The sequence below is a fragment of the Python bivittatus genome, unplaced genomic scaffold (assembly GCF_059951505.1).
Source record: "Python bivittatus isolate LINGU-HERP-01145 unplaced genomic scaffold, Pbiv_v1 ctg000650_np1212, whole genome shotgun sequence".
Taxonomy (NCBI): domain Eukaryota; kingdom Metazoa; phylum Chordata; class Lepidosauria; order Squamata; family Pythonidae; genus Python; species Python bivittatus.
Window position 1 is genome coordinate 2,095,499 of NW_028277093.1, and position 21,688 is coordinate 2,117,186.

A 21,688-nucleotide genomic window follows, 5' to 3' on the forward strand; every position below is an offset into this window, starting at 1 on the left:
GTCAGGGAGGGAGGAGGCACATTCGGAGTTGCAGGATTAAATTACTGGAACCCTATAATAAAAGTAGTTTAATCTTCACAACTTTGGTGTTCACGTCTGGTCTACCTGAAAGCGCTGCCGGTTTCAATGCCAGTCTTATTTGGGGAAAAGGCCATTAGCCCTTCCGTTTCCAGTTCATTGAAAAAGAGATTAAAATAGCTCATTGAGGTTCTGCCGTAATGAATTCACTCATAAAAGCAGAAGTTTCGCTCATTCAGTTTCCACGATTCTGTAACGTAGCTGTTTCTTTCTTGACATGAAACCTGATTAATGAAACTCTGTGTGAATCTTGCTTCCCTGGTGATGTGCTCCTGTTAGGCATTTGACACCGAAGCAGGAAACACAACAGTTGGGTACATTTCATACACTGCTCTAAAGCATTTTCCAAATAGGGAGTGTAAACTTTCAATACATCTTATTCCATCATAGAGCATCAGAAAGCCATGTATGTTAGAATCCATAGGCTGGAGGGAGATTGTTGAATTATATGGAAGAACAAGAAAATGGTGAAACAAATCATGCTATGTTCTAAATGAATGTGATCCAGGGAAATTAAATTATTCTGCTAGTTAACAGAACAGGTGGATGGGAATGAGAAGTGTTGAAAAAATAATTGGGGCATTCAGACTCATGAGCAAATGGGAATGGTGACTATCTGATGAGTAGAGAGTCAGTGGTTAAAAGGATTGAGAGTAAGATGTCATACTTAGTGGACACATCAAAAAATATTTCCTTAAGCTAGGGTTAGAGGTCAGCGTGTTTTCCTGTTCCCAAGTATTCCTAGTGGTGAATATTTGACAGCTCCGTTAGAAGGAGGCTGAGTGGCAGCCAAGCTCTGGGGCACGTTTCTGGCTGGGGTCTAGGCAGGGCTGCTGCTGAGCATCAGGCTGAGCTCCCAGGTGGGTTTCAGGCCAGGTGGAAGCTGCTTCCTGTGGCTGTGCCTTCTTAGGAAAGCTACAGGTGACTGTTCCAGAACGAGGAAGGCGCAAACGACTTGTTGATACCGACTATGAAAGAGAAGAGCCAGCAGGGTGGAGCGGCTAAGGCAGTCCCGCTCTCTAGCCCAAGGCAGGAGCCACGGCAAAGTCTTCTGAATTCATGCCAGGAAAACGGCAGGGGAACTGCAGGGACGCGTCCAGGCAGTCGCCAGTACCCAAAATAAAAGAGTGCTGTGCTTTCTGGCAGGCCTCAGCCACTAATGCTCAAAGTTTTTGCTTTCTATGTAAATATGTTTTTGAACGCAGAATTATGGGCTTTGGGTGTTTTGACCTGAGCAAGTAAAGAACTACAGTTGCGCAAGTTGAACAGGCAGGGGGCATGCTCTCTTAGAAGAAACCTCACACAGAGAGCACCATGCTGGGTGAATACAGGTAATTGACTGATGCCGCAAATAGAATTTACTTTCAAGGAAAGGATGGACTTTTTATGGTATATCGGAGGGGGAGAGAGACTGGCCTTGAGGCACAGGAGGAAAAGCCACAACCAAGACAATGGTCAGAGAAAAGAAATCTGAGTCTGGGCCAGAACTGTAATCTGGGAAAATGCTTCAGACGAGACCCTCCCTAGGTCTCATGAAGACAAAGGAAGGGAAGGGGAAGCACATTCAGACTTGCAAGATTCTGTTACTATCGCTTTATAGGAAAAGTAATATTGGGCTGCATGACTTCTAGTCTGGTCTGCCTTGAAGGGCTGACATACGGAAAGGCACGGAGAAAAGCAGTATTAGACTATATATTGCATCTTATTGATAACTTTAGGTCACTTGGTCATTCTGGTGGGGAACCAGATTGTAGTCTGGAAAATCCTTCCTCTCCCTAGTATTGGATTGAGCAGTGTGGCGTATGCTGTGCCACATGGAATATGGAATGCTTTCCTGATGAAAATCCACTTAGTGACTGTATTGCCTGTATTTAGATGCCAGGTGAAGATCTCTTCTCTCTCCTCTCCTCTCTCCTCTCTAGCAGGAATTTATTCTTTAATGCTTTTATCAGTATGTTCGTTAGTTAGTTTACAAACATTTGTATTGCTTTTATTATTGACTCAGTTTGAAATCTTGTTTGTGGGTTTAATGTTCATGAACTACTCTGGTGCATTTGCCATTTGGACTATGTAAACTTTCATACACACCCAAACACCAATCAGCGGGTGATGTCATTTGCTTATGAGTTATTGGGATTGCAGTTAAAATTCTGCTGGTGTTTTGTAGCCCCACAGTATCACTGAGAATGATTTTTGAGTAGAGGTGTACGTGTTTCCATCTGATTCTGTATAATGTCTTTTTGTTTTGCTAGTATTGGGGGTTGGAAAAGCACACATATATATTTTATATATATGAATATATGTATATATGTATGTGTGTGTGTTTGTGTGTATATATATATCATATAGATATAGATATATTATATCTATATTAGACATAAATAAAATATATTTATATTAGACATAAATAAAACATTTTACAGGTAGTCCTTTTTTAACGACTGCCTCAGACAACAACCATTCGCCGTTATGACAGTGATGAAAAAGTAACAATTCAACCAGTGCCTGCATTTCTAACCTCTGCAGCGTCTCTCCCTTAATCATGTGTTTGCCATTTGTCAGTTACTACAAGTTTTTCTGTCCCTAACCCGTTTTTTTCCTTTCCTCCTCCCCTCATGGAATGGAGAGATTGCCTAAACAAGCGATCTCTTCCTGAGCTGCTTTTCTCCACAGCACAGTGCTGCAGATCCCTAAAAAGTGCTAACAGGAAGTTAACAGGCTCAGCTCTGTGACCTTAGTGGATGAGCACATTTGGGCCTGATGCAGCTGCTGCCTGAAATTGACAAGACTCTAATCAGTTTCACATGAAAGGCTTTTGTTTGCCTCCTAAGCAGTTTGCACCTAGCATCACTACAGAGGGTGCAAGGACATTCCTTTCGATGTGTATTCCGCATTGTGCAATGCTTACTGTCTTGTAATTCCTTCCTCTCCAATGAATGTAAATACAAACATAAATTCTCTTCTTGCTAATTATGCCAGTGCTGGGGTGAGCATTCCAAAGGCGAGGGAGTGGGGAACAGGGTTGCCATCGCTAAGCAATGCAGTTGTAAAGTGTGATGTCATGTGACTGCATCACTTAGCAACAACAATCTCGGCAGTCCTGGTTGCCATTAACAGCAGGAGTCCAGGTAAGGAGGGTGGGGTGCCACAGGGGTGGGGTGAGGGTTGGGGATGAGGTTGGAGGCATGTTTGGGAGGCTCAGCTCAGGCCATGTGCGAGTGCAGGAAGGCCACGGGTGATGGTGGATTCGGCGGTGGAATTACCAGAGTGAGTTGTGACCTTCCCTGCCAGGTTCCCCAATGGCTTTGCTTGTGGGAAGCCAGCAGGGAAGGCCACAAATGGCAATCGAGTGACCGTGGGATGCTGCAACCATCAGTGGGAGCCACTTCTGAGGAAGATGGAAGAAGGATGTGTGCCTGTGTGTGGGTGTGTGAGGAAGAGGAAAGGAGGATGTGTGTGCATGTGCATGCATATATGTGTGTGGAAGAGTGTGAAGAAGAGGGAGGGAGGACTAGGTGACTGAACCTCTGCTGTAAGAATTCCTATCCTGTAGTTCTTTACTTGCTCAGGTCAAAACACCCAAAGCCCATAATTCTGCGTTCAAAAACATATTTACATATGTTCATAAAGAGGAAATACACAGAATGTCAATCAAGCATTCTTCACTCAGGACTCTCCTCCCTTTTCAGAGAACCTGGGTGGGTTCAGATGATAACTCATGTATTCAAGCACTCTATGACAGTCCCTGTCCCACCCACCCAACTTCTGAAAGCTTGTCCACATTCCATGCACCAAACACATAGGTATGCTTCCTGCTGGGCCAAACTAGGTTAAATGTTTTTGAAAACACACATTGTGTTTAATTTTTTTATTAGATGCTTTACTGCATTCACGTCCCCCATTGGAATTCCTACAAAACCAATGCTGTCTCACCTGCCCAGGACATTCTGCGAAGGGGGACATCATTTGGCAAGTTTGAGCCTAGCTACTTTTGTGAGACTTCCATGTGCAAAGCTGAGAAGGAAAGTGTCAGCAGCTTCCTGGAAAGGGGGAAAGGGGTCAATCTGACCTCCTGGAGGAGGCAGGTGACTTTCTTTGGCTGGTCAATGAAAAGGAAGGAAGTGCGGAAGGAGAGCAGGAGGGAGACGAGGAGTTTGTAGGAGAGGTCCCGATTATTGGCCTTAACTGTTGGAGTTGCTAGGTATTTGAGGAAGATTCCTAACCAACCCTCTAGTTGAAGTCAGAAACAGAGCAAGGAACATCAGGATGATCCTAAAAGTTCTTTTGGCAGACATTGATCTCGATCCTCATTTGAATACTGACATTTGGAGATTTGTTGCTTAGAGGTAGTCCTTGCCTAACAACCACAATTGGGACTGGAATCCTGATCACTGAGCGAAGCAGTCATTAGGTGCGACACTGATGGGACTGCTTTGTTCAATGACTGCAATCTGGGCACTATCAGTTGTAGTCGTTAAGTGATCACCGAGGTCGCTAAGGGGGTGGAGTGAAAGAGCTGTCTGTCGAAGGATTTCAGCTCTGCATGGAGCTGAAATCCTCCTGGCAGGCAGCCCTTTCACTCTCAAACGTTGCTAACATGCACTGAAGTGTTTGCCTTTCCTCCGTGGATGGAAGGGAAATCTTTTGTGGGGCTGGAGGAATGGAGCTCTGATCTTCAAGATTTGAGCTCCGTTCTTGCACACCACTGAGAAGGTTCCCTCCATCCCCTATGCTTGCAACCAACTGTAGGTAGCAATGGAAGACCTCTTGGGTGCCATGTAGACTGTGGCATTTGCCCAGAGCAGTTACTCAATATCCCCAGCAATGGATTTATTAAGCCATCCAGAACCTACTGGAGTAGGGGGCAATAACAGGTTTATATCTCCCCCTCCCCCTCCCCCTCCTCTTGGTGGAAGAAGAAGGCAATGTTTGAGAGGTACTCAAGCTGTTTCAGCTCAGGAAGCAAAAACATCCAAAATTAATGTATTCAGCTTGGAGATCATAACAGATCATGGCAAAGTTGCACACAATAACACACACACACACAGACACACTCTGTCTGACTTGACTTTTCAGAAATATGTTTTTCCAGTCATGCACCTGCTTTGTGCCATGAGAAAAGCAATGTCTCTCTCCCTTATAATTATCAAGAACATGGTCTGTTCTCTCCTCCAGACCTCAAGGGAGTTTGTCTCCAAATCACCCCTGAACATGGAAAGACACCTGCTGCAGCCTCCTGCTGAATCTTGCCTGGGGAGGCAGATGCCCAAATAAATGCTTCCTTTCAGACCATGGAGAGTTCAGGCAGAGATTCAAAGCAGGCAGAGAGACAACTTCTCACTCGAGGTATGGTGTCCCTCTGCCCTCTGCCCATGAAGCTCTGGGTGATCTCTGCTTTCTGAAATGCCATGAATGGCTCCCATGAGGAGAGAGCTGCTCCTGCTGTTGCTTCTGCTTCTGGTCCCCAGTGCAGCCACTGGGAAGAAATGCCCCCTGAATTTCATCAAGGATAGGAATGGGTTGTTCAATTATTACCAGCTGGGGGATCTTCACGTGGGTGGGATTGTGCCTGCCTCCCCTACGGTGTTCAAACCAGCAGTCTTCCACGAGCCTCCCAGGACCAGACTTCTTGTGTAAGTCCTCCCTTTTGGTTTTCTTTTCATAGATGCTGAACCTCCCGGTTTTTCAATGATGGTCCCATTTCCTGGTTTCAGCTAGGGAAATTGCTTCCACCATAATCCCACCATCAGAACAATTTATGATCTTGGATCATAAATGAACAATCAAATTCAATAGTCCCTCCTGCTTTCCCTTTGGGGAAGGATCTGATCTTTGGCCTGTTGTAGATATTGGTCTGTTGTAGAACCTGCCATATGAGATCCTGGAAGGTTTGCTTTTAGAACATGGGTTTGTTCCACAATGCAGCAAAAGACTGAACACTCTAAGATTTCTATCCGTTATTTATTTTTTCATGTGATTAGAGGACGTCTCTTTCAAATCTTTGCAACTTCATGGACAAGCCATGTTGTTTTCTTCATAGCAATAGAGAAAACATTTGTCATTGCTTTTCCCCAGGTATTTTTACTTTTGAGTTTACCCTACAGTCTTTGAATTCTCCTTTGAATTCTTCATCCATGTAGGAACGTTTCTCTCCCTAACCTTTCCCGACAGTAACATCCATGAAGCTCCTGCTCCTCTTGGAGACATGCTCAGCCATGCAGATACTGGATCTGCAGGTACTCAAATTCCAGGATCTGAGATCCAAGATGAATTTCCCTAAGGCTGAAATACCCAGAAAGCCTCCTGAAGCTAAATCACCAGAAATTTCATATACACATTTGCAATGACCAGATGACTCATTTATTTTAATTCAGGAGATGGCAATTTCTCTACTGGCACATTCTGTCTTTCCTCTTTGCCACTGCGGAGGTCAACCAAAATCCAAAACTTCTATCCAATCTCACTTTTGGATACGATGTATATGATAACTATCATGATATAAGGATGACCTATGAGGCCACAACAGACCTTCTTTCAATTGGGCAAGCAAATATTCCCAACTACAGCTGTGGAAGAAAGAGCAATCTGTTGACAGTGATTGAAGGCATGGATTCGGATACTTCTCAGCAGATTTCAATCCTGTCAAGCATCTACAAGATCCCACAGGTATGAGTCAAGGAAGGCTGAGATGGGGGAAATTCTTAGATTGGTCCAAGTCAAAAGGGGCATGGAAAAGATTCATGTTCCTTTCTGCTTAAGGAAGGACAGAGGTGCAACCAGTCAAAGAGAGGAGTCAAATGGGAACTACATATCTCCCTTGTCTTTGTGGATCTTCCCCAAATCCAGAGTCCTCCTATGCTCAGGGCTGGTTCTTGAGGTGCAATGAAAGGAGGCTTTTCTTGTTCAGTTCTTCTGCCCCATTCTCAGGAACTCCTCATCTTCTGCCATGAGGCAGCCTCCCATCTTCATGGACTCCTAGATTTGGATGGGGCTGTTGAGCCCATGGAGTCTGTCTCCTGCTCAGGGTAGGAATCCAGACTAGAACATCCCAAAAGAAGGCTGTCCTCTTTCTGGTTGAACTCCTTCAACCAGGAAAGCCCACCGTCTTCTCAGCCAACTAGGCAGTGGTTGAAACTCTTTTAACATTCAATGTTTTGGGGACGTAGTCTAGCTTCAACTGGTCCCTCATTCCATGACCTGAACTCAGGACCATTATTCCCTTGGCCAATCTTGAGTTTTTTCAGAATCCATAATATGGATGGTTTGCTAGGTTTGTGGTGTGAAGAAGCCCATCTGTTGCTCTTCTGTTTTCCTTCGACGTTTGTATGGGAAAAAAGGAAGTTAAAACAGAAAACTGTGCCCTGCCCTCAAAGGCTTATTTGAAACGATTAGACTCAAAATGAAGCAGAGTGGGAGGAAAAGAGAAAGGAGTTAGTTCAGTTCTTCAAAGGGGTGAGCAAGAAGGTGGTCTGTCCTACCCACTCAAATCAGGTGGATCACCCCTTCCTAGAGACCTTTCTGGAAACAACATTTGTGACTTGGGTTCCAGTTATGGAACATCAGGGACACAAAGACCAATCTGCCCTTTGCTCATTTGCAGGGCAATGATGCAGAGAAGATGAGCAATCCATCCAGTGGGCAAAGGGAGGGAAAATGAGAAAGATGTGATATTAAGAGGAACTCTAGGCAGTATTGTAGTAAAAAGTATATTGGAGCAGCAACACTATTTCAGTGGAAAGCTTCTTTTTAAATAATCAGAGAGAAGAATGGGAATGAGATACCCTGATTGTGTTTAAGGAAATAGAAGAGAAAGCAAAGCTTTCTTTTCCCTTCCTCTGCTCTTCCTGCTTCCCCTCTTGCCATACTTGAAGGAAAGGGGGCTTAACCTGGAGAGCTTCCAAGGTGCCAAAATGCATATCTCATCTGGAGGCATCTTCCTGTCTCTCTTACCTTCATGCCCATCTCTCTGGGCATCCCCTTCTCTTTGCTTCATTAGGTCAGTTATGGTTTTGTTTCTGAAGATCTGAATGATAAAATTCAGTTCCCATTCATCTACCGGATGGTGCCCAGAGAAGAACATCTCTACCAGGTGATTGCCAAATTGCTCCTGCATTTTGGATGGAATTGGGTTGGCCTCATTGCTCCAGATACTGACAACGGAGGAAGGTTCATGAGGATGTTGACTCCAATCCTAAACAGGAATGCAATTTGCTCTGCTTTCTCCCTGATGATCTCAGGACTGACAATGGAGGCTGACATATTGCCCCTTGAAATATTTAACATGTGGAACAATGTCAGTGTCTTAATTTATTATGGGGAGATACGTTTTTTCTACAGTACAATGAAAAGGTTACATGATAAGAGTGTTAAAATATAGCATAGCCACTGGGGGGAAGATCTGGATCACAACAGCTTTGTTGGACCTCCAGTTGTACTTGTCTTATGAGGTCCTGTCTTCTGGGCAAATACATGGCTTTTTTTCTTTTGTACTTGATCAGGATAAAAAGGCAAAAAATGTTAATTTTCGAGAATTTTTACATCGTATGGAACAGTTGTTCCTAAAGGCCTTTAAATGTTCACTATCAAAGCACAGATTGTCTGTCAATGGGAGGATAAGGTGCAAGGAGAGCATTCTGGAAACTCCACCAGAAGAGTTTGTTGAAACCACTCTGTCCCTCGACAGGGACAGTATTTACAATCTTGTCCAGGCTGTAGCACGTGCCATTGATGCCGGAAGTTCCAGCAGCTCCCGAAGGATGAGAACCAGCAGTGAGAAGAGACCATCAAGGATTCAACCATGGCAGGTATGGCTTTCCCATGAGAGAACTCTCTGCTGAACATGGCAGCCAATTCTTGATGTCTAATCCAAGTGCTGAGGTAAGTCTGGATGTCCTGGTGGGGTGAAGGTTTCAAACTTTCCAACAAGCTCCATTTTGGAATCTCCCTAGAGGAAGATCAACTGTTGGTGTTTCCTGGGCTGGATGTTCAGATCCTTAAGACAAATAATTCATTTTTGCAATGGACAACACGTGCTCAAGCTCATCCTTCCGAGGCTCCTTCTCTTTCTGGTGCTCCTTCCCAGAGAGTGTTTACATTCCTATGTTCAGAGAACTGGGACTGTTGCCAAGTATGATGAATTTCAAATTTGCAGTGAGCTCTTTTTCTCTTGTTGGATGCAGGACATCTTGCAGGTATTGTGATATTGTCCTAAAAGGACTGAAACTAACCAAAACAGAATGAAATTGGTTTGGATGATAAGATTGTCTTGTGACATGAACTGGAGCAGCTGTTTCCAACCTTTTTCTGTATGTGAACCATTACATCATCACTTAAACTGAGACCCACCACAGACTCCAGAGGTTGATGCCTCTGAATGTCTCTTCTCAGACGGTGGCTGTGGGGTCCCAAAGTCAATTAAGTTCATTGTTTAAAAATAAATGAAGTGGCTGAAATTTTGAGATGTCAGCAAGAATGTCAAAATCACGTAAGATTCCAAGTAAAATCATTTTCTACACTTTACAGTTTGGACTTTGGACTTAATAGTCTTACAACCAGCCCTGAAGTGGCATCTAAGTCTGTACAACTAGAGTGAAAACTATTCACTTTGTTCTAAATTTTCTCTTCTATTAGAACATGAATGCAGTGTCAGATGGCTCCAACTTAACCTAGGATGTATCAAGACCAGAACTGTGCCAATATTCAATTTGAAGGTTGAATTCATTTTTGACTGAATGTTTCAAATTGAACTCAATGGCTCTGAACTGATGTGGTCAACTGATGATTCTGTGCACATATAGAAATACTTTTCTCTAAATCTGATCAATTACATTGGACAATTTGATTCGGATGTCAAAGTCCAATTGGATCCATATTCCAGGTTCAGTCGGTAATGTGAATCAAACTGAAATGCAACTGAAATTGAACTACGATTCATAAATAGAAACTCTTCATTCCCCTCCCAAAAAGGATATGTCCCCCATTGGGGGGAGATAGGCAGGGACAAATTTAATAAATAAATAAATAAAATAAAATATGCCCTGATGTTAAAGAAAGGGTGATGAAATGAACTATTCATTCTTCCCAATATCTCCCTGAAGCATCCCACCTACTTGTGCTCAAAGGGACAATTGAATAATACTTATAAAATTGCTCTTTCTGTGCAAAATTAAGAGAGGGATCTGATAGCTCTCATCTTCCCTCAAATTGTGAAAGAGAACAAGTGGGTACAGCACGGCATCGTGGGGCTGCCACAGTTGGGAAGACCTGCCTTCTGGCCCATGCTCCCTGATTTCATCTGGGGGCAGGAGACTCAGCCGGTCTCCCCTTGACCTGATACCATTGGCTAACTCATTCTGGACAAGATGTTCTCTAATGTAACTTGGATAAGAGATATCCACGTTGCTTTCCTGTTTTCTGGAGACTGTTGTTTTCTCTGTTGTTTTAGCTCCACTCTTTCCTAGCAAATGCCCACTTCTACAATACTTCCATGGATGGAATATATCTGGATGAGAAAGGAGAGCTGAAAGGCAAATTTGATCTTGTGAAGTGGGTGCCGTTTCCCAACGAGTCCATACATGCCACGAAGTTTGGGAAAGTAAACCAATCTTGGGGGTCCTCAGAGATGGATTTCAGCCTCAGCCAGGATGGGGGGTCCAGGCAGTTTAGGCAGGTGCGTGCTACTGGTTCATCTCCCTTGGCTTCTAGTCAAATAAATTCTAATTCATTCCTGTTTCAGAGGATGTAAATATGGGACCTTTGTGGCCTATTTTTCTGAAAATCAAGGTGTGTCCCTCCTGACCCTTAAGTCTCTGTTTGTAGCTGTCCAGTCTAAGAAGGGAACAGAAAAGGACACTAAAATTGTAACAGCCTTCCCAACAGCCACTGCCAGTCCTTCCAGCATGTCCTTTGATTCAGGGAGTAACACTTATGTCTGGGTTCACACATGGCACTAGGCCACGATGTGTGTCTTTCCTTTGGGCTTTGTGCTCCCAGAGAATTCTGCTTCATTTACCAGAATCTGCCTTCCAAAAGTCTGAATTCCATTCTCCTTACTAAATGTGTCTGGTCTCTTGGAAAACTATCTATGCTTGCAACTCCTGCAATGATCAAATTAATACAGAGGAAGAGCTGTCGTTCTGCCTAGTTCCCTAGAGAACCATTTCTAAACTTCAGAATCAGAGACAGAGAAGGCTTGGAACACATCCTGAGATGGAAATAGTATGAAAATGATCATTGCTTCAGTAAGGGTAGGAAGGAGCAAATTATTCCTAGAATCCAGGAGTTCAAAGGAGCCTTTGAATATGTTTATACTTCTTACCTCTGGGTTTAAGCCCAGCCACCGACTTAGCTGCTCTGTTTCACACTCTTCCTCATCGAACATTGCCTCGAATATCTAACCCACTTTGCCTCATTTTCTTCTTTTTGCTAGGCCCTCCCTCCCTCCAGGTGTACGGGAAGGTGCCACCCTGGACAAGCCAAGGTGGTCCTGGAAGGAAAGCCCCTTTGCTGCTACGGCTGTTCCTTGTGTGCAGAAAGGACCATCTCCACTCAGGAAGGCAGGTGTCTCCAGGAGAAGGAGCAGGACTTTGTGAACTGCACACAGATTCACTAAGGATATTCTGTTTTTTTCAAATCCTACCCACAGGGGCTTAACTGATTTAGCTGATGTCAAAAATGAATTGAATGTGAGCTCCATTCATCAAATTTCTAGTCCTTCCCTCACCTAAGCAATTTTCCAGGTCTGCTTATCTACCAAGATCCTTCATTACAGAGATCCAAGCCAGGTCCTGTTTCTTCTATACCTTCTCTTCCTAGAAATTCCCAACTGAAATCCTCCTGAAATGGGAATGCCAAAGATTGGGCATAGCATCTTCCACAGGTCCTCCATGATTCATTATTAATAAATGCAGGGTGTACATTTACTAGGGAAGAAGAGATCCATAGAAGATATACCATTAAAGTCCATTTGGCAATAATGAACACAGCCAAGCACTGGGACTGAAATCAGCCAGAAACAATAATCTCTCATCTTCTGAAAGATTACAGAGAATCAAGATATTTGGGCTGCATCCCTTCACAATGACAAGAGAAGTGAGATGTGACCATGTGCTCAAGTGGAAATGCTTTGTGATCTCTCTTCCTTGCGAAGCTGGCCGCAAATTGTAGAAATTTCCTCAGGTCTGCTACTGTCGAAATGTACATTCTGAGGATCAAATAACACAATCAATGTGGAAAGAAATGCTTCGTATAGAAAGATAAGACAAATATCCTAAACCCCCATCTGCTTTCTTTTCAGATTCAGACTATTGCAAGAAATGTCCTGATGATCAGCATCCAGATAAGGCCCAAGATCGATGTATCCCCAAGATTCAAACCTTCCTGTCCTACAAAGAACTTCTGGGGATCATCCTGACTTCCCTCGCCCTATTCTTCTGCTTAATTGCAGCCTTTGTCTTAGTCATCTTCATTACATTCCTGGAAACTCCTTTAGTCAAAGCCAACAATCAGGATCTCTCCTTTGTCCTCCTCGTCTCCCTCCTCTTTTCCTTCTTGTCCTCGTTCCTTTTCATTGGTCAGCCAAGGACTGCCGCTTGCCTCCTCCGACAAACTGTCTTTAGCATCATCTTCTCAGTTGCTGTCTCTTCTGTCTTGGCCAAAACAGTCATGGTGGTGCTGGCCTTCTTGGCGACAAAGCTCAGGAGCAAGGTGAGGAGATGGCTGGGGAAGAGCTTGGCCAACTCCATTATTCTTTCTTGTTCTGGAATCCAGGTTGTCATCTGCACATTCTGGCTGGGAACCTCTCCTCCATTTCCTGAGTCTGACATGCACTCCCAGCCCGGACAGATCATCCTGCAATGCAACGAAGGCTCTGTCCCCATGTTTTATGGGGCCCTCGGCTACATGGGCTTCCTGGCTGCCATCTGCTTCATGGTGGCTTTCCTGGCCAGGAACCTGCCTGGGGCCTTCAACGAAGCCAAGCTGATCACCTTCAGCATGCTAGTCTTCTGCAGCGTCTGGGTCTCCTTTGTGCCCACCTACCTGAGCACCAAGGGCAAGTACATGGTGGCTGTGCAGGTCTTCTCCATATTGGCCTCCAGTGCCGGGTTGCTGGGCTGCATCTTCATCCCCAAGTGCTACATTATCATTCTGAGGCCAGATCTAAATACAAAGGAGCAGCTAACGGCGAAAACTGGAGATGGCTTAAAAGTGAAGGCTAAATAGCTGCAGTGGACTTACTGCTGGATGTGCGTTAATACAGCCATTTAATGTCTGCTAGGTATGCATTATTGTACTTGTGGTGGTGGAGAAGTAGATTTGTTGTACATAGTGCTGAAAGGAATCACAGCTTCACCCTCTGCAAGCCATTTTAGCTGCTCCCTTTTTTCCCCATTGAGGGTACAGGAGGATCATAGCATAGTTCCCACTCCAGCTTGGTGGGCTGAAGACGTACGAGGGTTGCTCTGCCCAAACTCAGCCAAGTCTGTCCCATTTGGAGAAGTTCCTGGGCAGCCAAGACAGAGCAGATCTTGTGGGCAATTCCACGGGCGCTGAATATAAAGGAGCATCACTCTATAAGAGAGCTCACTGAGGCTTAGAAAGTTAAGGACTGTTTTCAAACATGACTCATGAAAACAGGTTGATGTTTCTGTAATCAGTTGTGAGAATAACCTTGAGAGACAGGAGGAAGAGTCGCAGCCTGGACAATGGTCTGATAATTCATCTTGCATTGTATAGTGGTTTTTATAGAATTGTTACTTGTGATTCTAATTGGGGATATTTATATTTTTATTGTGTTTATTGTCTTGCATTTTAATTGAAGGCCATCCAGAGACACCCTCTGGGGGAGATGGTTGGCATATAAATTTAATAATAAATCAAATATAAATAAAAATAAATAAGGGAAATCTGAGTCCAAAGCAAGAATAGAATTTGAGAAAGTATTTCAGAACTGACCCTCGCAAGTTCTCTTTACAATACAGGCAGGGAGGGGGCAGGCACATTCAGAGTTGCAGGATTCTTTCTCGTCTTCCAGAGTCTCTTCTTTGTGATATGGGTGGTGTCTAAATTTGAAATATAAATAAATAAATAATCTTAGGGTAATCCTATACTAAAAGTAGTTTTAGAGTTCATGACGTTGGTGTTCAAGTCTGGTCTACCTCAACAGCTGACAGTTTCAATGCCAGGCTTATTTGGGGAAAAGGCCATTAGCCCTTCAGTTTTCCGTACTTTGAAAGAGAGATTCAAACAATTCATTGAGATTCTGCCTTAATGAATTCACTCCTAAAAGGCAGATGTTTCGCTTATTCTGTTTCCAAGATTCTGTATCGTAGCTGTATCTTTCTTGGCATGAAACTGGACTAATGAAACTCTGCGTGAATCTTCCTTCTCTGGTCATGTCCTGGTGTTAGGGGTTTGACACATAAGCAGGAAACACAACTCTTGTGTACGTTTCATACATTGCTCTAAAGCATTTTCCAGTTAGGGAGTGTAAGCTTTAAATATACCTTCTTTCACACATAAAGCATCAGAAAGCCATGTATGTTAGAATCCATAGGCTGGAGGGAGATTGCTGCGTTATATGGGAGAACAAGAAATTTGGGGGAAATCGTGCTATGTTCTGAATGAATATGATCCAGGGAAATTAAATTAAATTATTCTGCTAGTTGACAGAACAGTTGGATGAGAATGAGAAAAGAGGTGTAGAAAAAATGGTTGGGCCATTCAGACTGAGGAGCAAATGGGAATGGTGACCGTGATGAGTAGAGAGTCAGTGGCTGAGGTGCTGGACTGGAAGTCGGGAACCCTGGTTCTGGTCCTCCCTTTGGCATGGAAGCCAGCTGGGTGACCTTGGGCAAGTCAAAATTGCCTCTCATTGCCTCTTTGTCTTCTTCCAGGAACAGCTTCAGTAGTTTCTCTTGGTCTCCTCTCAGAAACAGCTCCACTGGTTTAACACATTCCTTTTATAAATCCAAGATAAAAAAGGCTTTCCAAGCCTCTCTTCTGGTTTATTATTTGTGTGTCCCCTTTAATTATGATGACATCAGCTGTTTTCATCTGTAACTCCATTTTAGCATCTTTTTCCATTTTCAATCCACAGCATCTTTTTCCAGATGACTTTTATACTCCAACATTTTTTAAACTCCAAATCCACATTCAGAGCAGCCTCAATCTCTATTTTCTCCAGTGAAAGCTGTCGTTCTTCCATATCCTCTAGTAGAGTGCCAGACAGTCTTTTAAGGCGTTTCTGAGTACATTGCTCCCAAATTGCTCTAAATTGTATAAGTCTGGGGACGTCCCCTGAACCATGAGAATGTTGACTATCTTACTGAAAAAACCTGGATGGAGAGAAAGATTCTCTTCCCTCATCGATTCAGTCTTTCCTTGCCCCACACAATCCATTTGTTCTACAGATGTAAGATACCACACCATGTTGCACCAGAGGAAAGGGCCAGAGGGAGGCTAACATGAGGATGGGAATTTCCAACACTGTGACTGGGAATCCCTAGGACTTCTCTTCCTACAGCAATGATGGAAAGAAGGTGGAGAACATTCCCGTGAAATGGAAAGTCCTGCTCGACTCCAGAGGGTAGGACTAGTAGAGCTCTGCATGCCCAGCCAAGCTCTGAACTTGTCAGAATGACCTTGGGAGACCGGAGGAAGAGCTGCAGCCTAGACAATGGTCTGATAAATGGAATCAGAGTCTGAAAGAGGGGTGGGGGTGGATGAAGCATCTCAGAAGGGACCCTCCCAGGTTTTTGCAAGAGTAAAAGTAAGGAAGGGGAGACATACTTTCAGACTTGCAAGATTCTGTTACTGTAAGCTTACAATAACAGTGGTGTTAGCACCTATGGTTGCTGCTTCTTGTCTGGACTACCTCCAAGGGCTGACAAGTTCTGAATTCCTAGTCATCTTGTTTCACAGCAAGAGCAAGACAGGCCAATTTGCCCAGCTTAGTTCAGTAATGGATGCCTCAAGGAGAGAGTCTCCCAACTGTAGGTGGCAATGGAAGACCTCTCAGGTGCCATGTAGACCCTGGCATTTGCCCAAAGCAGCTACACAACATCCCCAGCCCTGGATTTATAAGCCATCCGGAGTTTAATGGAGTAGGGGGCCATAACACATTTAAATCTCCTCCTCCTCCTCCTCCTCCTCCTCCTCCTCCTCCTCCTCCTCCTCCTCCTCCTCCTCCTCCTCGTGGAACAAGAAAGCAATATTTAGCATACACATACAGACACCTTGTCTGACTTGACTTTTCAGAAATATGTTTTTTCAGTTGTGACCTTCTTGGAGCCATGAGAAAAGCAATGTCTCTCTCCCTTATAATTACCAAGAACATGGTCTGTTCTCTCCTCCAGACCTCAAGGGAGTTTATCTCCAATTCATGCCTGAACATGGAAAGCCACCTGCTGCAACATCCTGCTGAATCTTGCCTGGGAAGGCAGATGCTCAGATAAATGCTTCCTTTCAGACCACGGAGAGTTCAGACAGAGATTCAAAGCAGGCAGAGAGACAACTTCTGACTCAAGGTGTGATGTCCCCTCTGTCCTTTTCCATGAAGCTCTGGGTGATCTCTGCTTTCTGAAGTGCCACCAATGGCTCCCATGAGGAGAGAGCTGCTCCTGCTGTTGCTACTGCTTCTGCTTCTGCTGCCCGGTGCAGCCAGTGGGAAGAAATGCCCCCTGAGTTTCATCAAAGATAGGAATGGGTTGAACAATTATTACCGGCTGGGAGATTTTCACGTGGGTGGGATTGTGCCTGCCACACCTACTGTGTTCAAACCAGCAGTCTTCCATGAGCCTCCGAGGAGTAGATTTCTGTAAGTCCTCCCTTTTGGTTCTCTTTTCATAGATGCTGAGCCTCCCAGTTCTTCAACGATTCCCCCATTTGCTGATTTTCAACCAGGGCAATTGGTTCCACCATAATGCTCCTGCCAGACCAGTTTATGATCTGGGACCATAAATGAAGAATTAAATTCCATAGATCCTTCTGCTTTCCCTTTGGGGAAGAATCTGATCTTTGGCATTCAATATTGGTCTGTTGTAGAACCTGCCATATGAGATCCTGGATGGTTTGTTTTTAGAGTGTGTGGATTTGTTCCACAATGCAGCAAAAGACTGAACGCTCTAAGATTTCACCAGTTATTTACTTTTTCACGTGATTACAGGAAATCTCTTTCAAATCTTGGTGTGTTCATGGACACAGCCACGTTGTTTTTGTTCATAGTAGTAAAGAAAACATTTTTCATTGCTTTCCCCCAGTATCTTGACTTTTGACATTAGCCTACAGTCAAGAGGAATTTCCCTAAGGCTGAAATGAAGATGAATCACCAGGAACATCATATATACATTCACAATGACAGGAAAATAACCAGATGACATATTTGTCTTAATTCAGGAAACTGCCATTTTTGTACTGGAACATTCTGTCTTTCCTCTTTGCCACTGTGGAGGTCAACCGAAATCCAAAACTTCTATCCAATCTCACTCTTGGGTACGACGTATATGATAACTATCATGATATAAGGATGACCTATGAGGCCACAATAGACCTTCTCTCAATTGGACAAGCAAATATTCCCAACTACAGCTGTGGAAGAAGGAGCAATCTGTTGACAGGGATTGAAGAGGTGGATTCTGATACTTCTAAGCAGATTTCAATCCTGTCAAGCATCTACAAGATCCCACAGGTATGAATCAAGGATGGGTGAAATTCTTTGTTGTTGTTGTTGTTTAGTCATTAAGTTGTGTCCGACTCTTCATGACCACATGAACCATATGGTGCCAGGCCTTCCTGTCCTTCACTGCCTCCCTGAGTTTGCTCAGTTTCATGCTCATTGCTTCAGTGATGCCATCTAACCATCTCATCCTCTGCTGTCCCCTTCTCCTTTTGCCTTCAATCTTTCCCAGCATCAGGGTTGTTTCCAAAGAGTCTTCTCTTCGCATTAGGTGACCAAAGTATCTGAGCTTGAGCTTCATTATCAATCCTTCCAATGACAGTCAGGGTTGATTTCCTTTAAGATTGACTGGTTTGACCTCCTAGCAGTCCAGGGGACTCTTAAGAGTCTTCTCCAGCACCACAGTTCAAAGGCATCAATTCTTCGGTGCTCAGCCTTCTTTATGGTCCAGCTCTCATAGCCATACATTACTACTGGAAACCATAGCTTTGATTATGCAGATCTTTATTGGCAAGGTGACGTCTCTGGTTTTTAATGTGCTGTCTAGGTTTGCCGCAGCTTTCCTCCCAAGGAGCAAGCACCTTTTAATTTCATGGCTGCAGTCTCTTAGATTCTTAAGAATACTTAGATTTGTCCAAGTCAAAAGGGGCATGGAAAAGACTGACATTCCTTTCTGCTTAAGGAAGGACAGAAGTGCAAGCAGATAGGAGTAGAATGGGAACTGTGTATTTCCCTTGGATCTTCCCCAAACCCAGGGTCCTCCTATGCTCAGTGCTGGTTCTTGAGGTGCTACCAAAGAAGGCTTTTCCTGTTCAGTTCTCCTGCCCCATTTGCAGGAACTCCATCTCCTGTCATGAGGCAGCCTCCCATCTTCATGGACTCCCAGAATTGGATGGAGCTATTGCCCTTCGGAAGGTTCTTAACATCTAACAAATCCACAGAAAGCAATTTCCTAAAGTAATTAAGAGAGGATGAAGGCAAACCCAGTGCCTCTTTGAAAAGCACCAAACCACAGTTTAGACAAGATGTTTTGCCCCTCAGGTCCCAGAACTCTCCTCACTGGAGATTGCTATCGTACGAACACTTCACAGGTGATTCTGAATGGAGCAACTTGAGGGTGATCCTTGTCCTCTTTCTGCATGAACTCCGTCAACCAGGGAAAGCCCACCGCCTCCTCAGCCAACTAGGCAATGGTTGAAATGCTTCTAACATTCAATGTTTTGGGGACTTAGTCTAGCTGTAACTGGTCCCTCAGTCCATCACCTGAACTCAGGACCCTTATTCCCTTGGCCAATCTTGAGTGCTTCCAGAATAGTTCGTTAAGAGCATGAAACCATAATATGGATGGTTTAGTTGGGTTGGGCTGTGAACCAGCCCTTCTGCTGCTCTTCCATTTTTCTTGGAGATTTTCTATGGGAAAAAAGGAAGTCAAATAGAATGCCCTCAAATGCTTCATTTGAAGTGATTAGACTCAGACAGAGGCAGAATGGGAGGAAAAGAGAAAGGAGTAATATCTGTTCTTCAAAGGGGTGAGCAAGAAGCTGGTCTGTCCTTCCCCGTTCAAACCAGGTGGAGCGTCCCTTCCTAGAGACTTTTCTGGAAACAACATTTGTGATCCGGGTTCCAGTGATGGAAAATCGAGGACACAAAGACCAGCCTGCCCTTTGCACATTCTCAGGGCAATGATCCAGGGAGAGTGAGCAATCCATCCAGTGGGCGTGGGGCAAAGGGAGGGAGGAATATTTTTAGCTTTCTTGTCAATGTAAATTCACAAGTTTGAACCAACCCATGAATCAAACTCAGTTGACCTTGGATAGTATCACTTTTTAATTTTTCTCAATGAGCACCCACATGTACCCAGACCCATGGATACATATAGGTGGAAAACTGTTTAAAAATGCTTGAAAATAAAAACAGGAAAGACGTGATATTAAGAGGAACTCTTGGCTATACTCTAGTAAAAAGTATATTAGAGCAGCAACACTATTTCAGTGCAAAGCTTCTTTTTAAACAATAAGCGACAAGAATGGGAATGAGATAACTCTGTGTTTAAGGAAAGGGAAAGGAAACCAAAGCTTTCTTTTCCCTTCCTTTGCTCCTCCTGCTTCCCCTCTTCCCATACTTGCAGGTAAGGGGGCTTAACCTGAAGAGCTTCCAAGGTGCCAAAATGCATATCTCATCTGGAGGCATCTTCCTGTCTCTCTTCCCTTCTTGCCCACCTCTCTGGGCATCCCCTTCTCTTTGCTTCACTAGGTCAGTTACGGTTTTGTTTCTGAAGATCTGAATGATAAAACTCAGTTCCCATTCATCTACCGGATGGTCCCCAGAGAAGAACATCTCTACCAGGTGATTGCCAAATTGCTCCTGCATTTTGGATGGAACTGGGTTGGCCTCATTGCTCCAGATACAGACAATGGAGGAAGGTTTATGAGGACATTGACTCCAATCCTAAACAGGAATGCAATTTGCCCCGCCTTCTCTCTGATGATCTCAGGACTGACAGTAGAAGCTGACATATTGCCCCTTGAAATATTTAATATGTGGAACAATGTCAGTGTCGTAATTTATTATGGAGAGATACGTTTCTTCCACAGTACAATTAAAAGGATACATGATAGAGTAGTAAAATATAACGTACCCACTGGGGGCAAGATCTGGATCACAACAGCTTTGTGGGACCTCCAATTGTACTTCTCTTATAGGGTTCTGTCTTCCAGGCAAATCCATGGCTTTTTTTCTTTTTTACTTGATCAGCATAAAAAGGCAAAAAATGTCAATTTTCGAGTATTTTTCCATGATATGGGACAGTTGTTTCTAAAGGCCTTTAAATGTTTGCATTCAAAGCACAGATTGTCTGTCAAAGGGAGGATAAGGTGCAAGGAGAGCATTCTGGAGACTCCACCGGAAGAGTTTGTTGAAACCACCTGTCCCTGGACAGGGACAGTATTTACAATCTTGTCCAGGCTGTAGCACGTGCCGTCGATGCTGGAAGTTTCAGCAGATCCCAAAGGATGAGAGCTGACAGTGAGAAGAGGCTGAGACCATCAAGGATTCAACCATGGCAGGTATGGCTTTCCCATGAGAGAACTCTCTGCTGAACATGACAGCCAATTCTTGATGTCTAGTCCAAGTGCTGAGGTAAGTGTGGATATCCTGGTGGGGTGAAGCTTTCAAGCTTTCCAACAAGCTCCATTTTGGAATCTCCCTAGAGGAAGATCAACTGTTGGTGTTTCCTGGGCTTATGATCTATAGATCATAAAGACAAATGATTGATACTTACAATGCACAACACATGCTCAAACCCATCCTCCTGAGTCTCCTTCTCTTTCTGATGCTCTTTCCCGGAGAGTATTTACTTTCCTACATTCAGAGAACTGGGACTGTGGGTAAGGATGATGAATTTCAAGTTGCACAGATCTCTTTTTCACTTCTTGGATGCAGGACATCTTCCAAGCATTGTGATATTGTCCTAAAAGAAGCAAAACTAACCAAAAGAGAATGAACTTGCTTTGGTTGAAAAGATTGTCTTGTCACATGAACTGAAGCAGCTGTTTCCAACCTTTTTCTGTATGTGAACCATTAGATCATCGCTTAAACTGAGACCCACCAGAGACGCCAGAGGCTGATGCCTCTGAATGTCTCTTCTTAGTTGATGGCCATGGGATTCCAAAGTCAATTATGTTATTTTTTCAAAAAGTAAATGAAATGGATGAAAATTTGGGATTTCACCGAGAATGTCAAAATCACATAAAATTAGGAGTGAAATCATTTTGTACAATTTAAATTTTAGAGTTGGGACTCAACAGTCTTACAACCAGCCCTGAAGTGGCATCTAAGTCTGTATAACTAGACTGAAAACTATTCACTTTGTTCTAAATTTTCTCTTCTATTGGAACATGAATGCAGTGTCAGATGGCTCCAACGTAACCGAGGATG

At 43.9% G+C, this 21,688-nt stretch overlaps 1 protein-coding gene across 1 annotated transcript; it reads left to right on the forward strand.

Annotated features, from left to right (window-relative positions):
- Positions 1-6,582: 6,582 nt before the first annotated feature.
- On the forward strand, positions 6,583-13,299 carry LOC148214490 (vomeronasal type-2 receptor 26-like). The gene is made up of 6 exons (XM_088151209.1): positions 6,583-6,744; positions 8,075-8,167; positions 9,258-9,269; positions 10,523-10,672; positions 11,507-11,633; positions 12,374-13,299. Exons 1-6 carry the CDS (start codon positions 6,583-6,585, stop codon positions 13,297-13,299), a joined length of 1,470 nt encoding a protein of 489 aa, XP_088007335.1.
- Positions 13,300-21,688: the final 8,389 nt, after the last annotated feature.

What these genes read in the sequence shown, in the direction of transcription:
- LOC148214490 (XM_088151209.1), top strand. Translation starts at nt 6,583, where the DNA reads ATGACCTATGAGGCCACAACAGACCTTCTTTCAATTGGGCAAGCAAAT. An exon ending in GCATCTACAAGATCCCACAG is followed by an intron (nt 6,745 to 8,074) that starts GTATGAGTCAAG and finishes TTGCTTCATTAG; the next exon opens with GTCAGTTATGGTTTTGTTTC. An exon ending in GACCATCTCCACTCAGGAAG is followed by an intron (nt 11,634 to 12,373) that starts GCAGGTGTCTCC and finishes CTTTCTTTTCAG; the next exon opens with ATTCAGACTATTGCAAGAAA.